At 46.4% G+C, this 4,666-nt stretch overlaps 1 protein-coding gene across 1 annotated transcript; it reads right to left on the reverse strand.

Annotated features, from left to right (window-relative positions):
- Positions 1–3,184: 3,184 nt before the first annotated feature.
- Positions 3,185–3,700, reverse strand: LOC139191843 (uncharacterized). The gene has a single exon (XM_070812868.1). It carries the CDS (start codon positions 3,698–3,700, stop codon positions 3,185–3,187), a length of 516 nt encoding a protein of 171 aa, XP_070668969.1.
- Positions 3,701–4,666: the final 966 nt, after the last annotated feature.

The following is a 4,666-nucleotide window of genomic DNA, read 5'->3' on the forward strand; positions in this document are numbered from 1 at the left end:
AATGCCGAGAAATAGGCTAACTAAGTTGCATAAATATGCTCCTATCACTGATCTTCGTCAATCCTAGGGGTCGTTTGTGCTTACACGCGACCTTCCTCTTGGGTGTGACGTGCACCGAGCAAGTTGGGAAGTTTATCACCCCCAATTCACTGCTCGGCAACTCGGCTATCTTCAGGGTTACTCGGTGCCTCTCCTTACCTCTCGCTCCCTGCTGAGTCGATGACGCCTATCTGGCTCTTCAGACAATGAGTGCAAGGATGCCAAGAAGGAGTTTCAAGAGCGGTGCCAAAAATTTCGCCTTCGATCAACTGTTCCTGAATCTCTTAGCATTGACACTTTCGGTGATTGGTGGGAATAGTATACCCAAAGATTTTTTGGTGCTCCCGTCGAAGACGTCCTGAAAAAGATCTTTGGCGATCGACCCAATAAGGTTTCTACCCCCCAATCTCAAGGTAACAGTCTATTTCTACCTCTTTCTTTCGACTTTGAACTCTACTAACTCGCTCTTACTTTCTTAGGTGGTCGGTCGCTGAAAAAAGCAAAAATGGTCGCTGCGGCTGCAGCCGGGAAAAAATCGACCATCCCTAAGAGGGCTAAGACTACCGCGCAGGCCTTACTGAGCAAACGACCTCGTCAAGAGGTCGAGACGGCCTTCTACCCTCCTCACCCTGCAAAACGGGTGAAGAAGCTGGTGAAGAAAAGAGAACGGGAGATTCATGTTATCTCTAGTCAAACTACGGGAGCAACGACTCCTAGTGTTTCCCCTTTCTACCCCTGTCGTCCAAGCTTCGACAGAGAGAAGGCTAATTTCAGCCAAAGAAACAGCCCATGTACGGCCGGTTCCTCAAGTCGTTGGACCAGTTGTTGCTCCACTGGTCGAGGTGCTTGCAACCTTGGAGCCAGCTACTGCGCCTGTCTTGGAAGGGGAGATCCCCTTGGCTGAGAAAAAACTTCCCGACAATCCAAAACCCACGGCAGTCGTTCTAGAAGAGAGCGATAGGAGCGATGAGATTCCACTGACGAGTCGCCTTCAACCACGCGATCCGCCTCCCCCTGCGTTAGAGGTGGTTGTCCAAGTAGGCCCTTCTACGGCCGATCATGACAAACGACCTGCCGTCGAGCCAGAAGCGACGGTAGAAACACCCGTTCATCCGCAGGACCAGAACCTCAACATTCCTCCCCAAGAAGCCACTTCGACCTTCGTAAGTACCCGTACCGCCTTTCTTTGGTTAGTTTTCTACTTTAGATCTCTAAACCAGGAAGATACTGAATGTCAAGTGCCTACCCATTCTTTTCTTCGAACATTCTACACCCTGAAGGGTGCTATCTATATTTCTTGGCCACCTTCGTGGCCATCGAACGTAGATAACCTCCATCGGCCACGTGAACTAAGAAGCAGTCTAAGGCACTAGGCTCGGCCATTAAGTTCTTTAGGTTCGAGCAACGAACCCGAAGATATGGCTGAAGTCTCCTCTCGGTAAGTTTAAAATAAAAACTTTCTTGCTATGTTCTTTCATAATTTCTTTGTACTTAACATGATTTTTGTGTGCAGCCTTCATGGGAAGTCGAATTTAATGCTCTCTTGTCTAGCACTTCTGGAGCGGCTAGTCCTTCAGTCGCTATGAATGTACCTGTCGATTCAACTACTCTGGTTCGGCTACAAGAAGTTTTATCTCTCTCGGCGTCACAAGTCCTTGAGCGCAAAGGACTCGATTCGTTGGGTGCATGCCTAAACGATCTCGGAGCAGATGGTCAAATGAGCGTCGAGGCTGTCGTTCAGGCGTTATCTGCCTTGGAGCAAGTTTGGGAATCTTTCTATATTCTCGAGAACGCTCTTCGGGCTGATGATGACTTGAAAAAAGCACTGGCCGTTCAGGAAACCTTTCATCTGAGAATCGATGCCTTGAAGACGAAAGGGGAAGCCTTGGCCGACCTTGACCGTTAAATGGCCGAACTGGCAAAATGAAGGTCGGCCCTTGCTTCTAAGCTTGCAAGGAACTTTGAGTCGGGCGGGAAATCTTGTCTAACTAAATTTGCGACAAACACGAGGTGAGTGGAGCAGCTGAAGTTGGATAAGAAGAACAGGCAGGCCGAGGTCATAATGGGTGAGGTGAGGTGGCTGGATCTAAAGGCACTTCTTGGAACTCTTCTTCCTTCATCGCCTTAGAATAATTTGATTATAAACCATCTTATTAATGAAATGAAACAAGCTTTTACTCTTGCATCTCCCATGTGATTGGGTAGTATTTTTTAAATAACTTTCCATTAATTGGTAATTTGTGAATAATACCGGTTCGATCTCTAAGATGGTATACCCCCTTACCAAGAACTTTATGGACGACAAACGGCCCTTCCCAATTCGGCCACACAGTTTGCCAAACTAACTCTCCTTCGCCGAACGTTTTTTGTTTGACTCTTTGATTATAAGCTTGCTCGGTAATTTTCTTTTGTGCCACTAGAAGATTGTAAGCGTCAAGCCGATCTTCTTCCAAATCTTCTTACTCTTGTAACATGGCCTGATTATATTCGACATTGGACAAACTACTTTACTCGATCGCACGTAAAGAATTTACACTTAGCTTAACTGGTAACATCGCGTTAGGTCCATAGGTTAACGCATATAGGGTGGTCCTCGTTGCCGACCAGGGTGAAGTTCGGTATGCCCATAAAGCGTTATTCAATTTTAAATGCCATATGCCAGGTCTTTCTTTTATCATTTTCTCGAGAATACTGATCAAAACCTTGTTACTTGCTTCGGCTTGTCCATTCGCTTGTGGATAGTATAGTATGGACTACTCGAGCAGGATTTTTAAGCTCGCCGTGTACTCTTTAAACCTTTCGGCTGTGAGGACTGTGCCATTATCAGTTATGATTTTGCTTCCCCCACAAAATCGCAAACCTCATTGGATGTTAATTCGGCGTATGATTTTGCTTCGACCCACTTAGTGAAATAATTCGTTGCCACGAGTATCCATGCATGTTTCACTGCTCCAAAAGATGGTGTGATTTTGCCGATCACGTCCATTGCCCATTCTTTAAACGGCCAAGGTTTGGTGATCGAATGAAGTAATTCGACCGGGGCCCTTTGGATGGGTCCATGAATTTGACAGTGGACGCATCTTCGTGCATACTTGATACAATCTTTCAATATGCTTGGCCAAAAGTAACCATGTCAGAGAAGTAGCTAACGCATCTTGCGTCCTGATTGATGGGCTCCGCAAATTCCTTCGTGTACCTCTGTGATTGCTTGGGCGGCTTCTTGTGGGCCGAGGCATAACAGTAATAATTCATCCTCGCCTTTTCGATACAACTCGTTCTGGTATGAGACGTAGTTTGTGGCATGGACCCTTGTCTTTCGGTCGTGTTTGCCTCTGGGATTATCAAGGTATTGCATAATTGGCATTCTCCAGTCGTTTGGTAGCGTCTCAACCGCGTAAATATCTACAAGATCCTCCCGTTCCAATAACAAAGGTAAGGACATTACCTGTGTACGGATGACTTGGTCGTGCTGAAGGACTTGTTGATTAACCAAAGCCGGATATGATTGCCGTAAAATGGGTATCATCGGTCCACTTTTACTCCCCATGAGTTGTGATCCGGAGGCTATCTGAGAGAGTTCGTCTGTGATGGTGTTCTGTCTATGAGAAATATGTTGGAACGTGATACCGTCGAACGACTTGGCCAAGTAACTGGCCACCATGTGATAAGGCGCCAGAGTGCAACTCGTACATCGAAAAGTGCCATTGAGTTGGTTGATCACAAGCTTTTAATCGTCAAAAACGACGACACGAACAGGGTGCAAATCATGAAGCACACTAAGGCTGATAACAAGGGCTTCGTACTAGGCCTAATTGTTGGTACAATCGAAATCCAACTTAAGGGAAAAGAACCAACGGTGTTGGTGTGAAGACTGGAGAACAATCCCCACGCCGGCCGATGTCGATGTGCTGTAACCATCGAAATACATTGTCCAATAATTGTCATGTGCTTCCACCATTTTGATTTCAACATCATTGCCCCCGAACCCATAAGGAGAAGGGTGATGAGCTAAGAAATCAGCAAGCGCTTGTCCTTTGACAGCTTCTTGTGGGATGTATTGCAAACTAAACTCTGATATTGCCAGTGTCCATTTCCCGATTCAGCCTTTGACTATTGGCCGAGTAAGCATACATCGAATGACATCTGTTTGGGCGATAACTTGCGTAACGGATGGGAGCATGTAGTGTCGGAGTTTGGAGGTGACGAAGAATAAAGCCAAGCAAAGCTTCTCGACGGGTGAATAATTGATCTCTAGAGTAGTGAGGTTTCGGCTGAGATAGAAAATAGCTTGTGCGAGGAGGCAACCGATGGATTCTTCGGCTGTGGAAATGTAAAGTTTAAGGGATTTATCACGTCGGGGCGGTACGAGGACAGGTGGAGTTGCGAAAGCAACCTTGATTTGTGTGAAAGCCGCTCGATGTTCTTCACGCCACTCAAACTTGTCTGAGTCCTTGAGTTTCAATAGTGTAGAGAATGGCGTCATTTTGCCAGCGGAATTAGCTATGAATCGGCAAAGAAAATTTATTTTCCCGAGCAAAGACTGGAGTTTTTTTTTTGTCGTCGATGGTGGGGCGTCAATAATCGCGCGAGCTTTGTTCGCGTCGACTTCGATGCCGCGATGGTGGAC

This window comes from Malus domestica, chromosome 15, assembly GCF_042453785.1.
Source record: "Malus domestica chromosome 15, GDT2T_hap1".
Classification (NCBI taxonomy): Eukaryota; Viridiplantae; Streptophyta; class Magnoliopsida; order Rosales; family Rosaceae; genus Malus; species Malus domestica.

Coding starts and splice junctions, on each gene's coding strand:
- LOC139191843 (XM_070812868.1), bottom strand. CDS start 3,700: ATGGTGGCCAGTTACTTGGCCAAGTCGTTCGACGGTATCACGTTCCAA.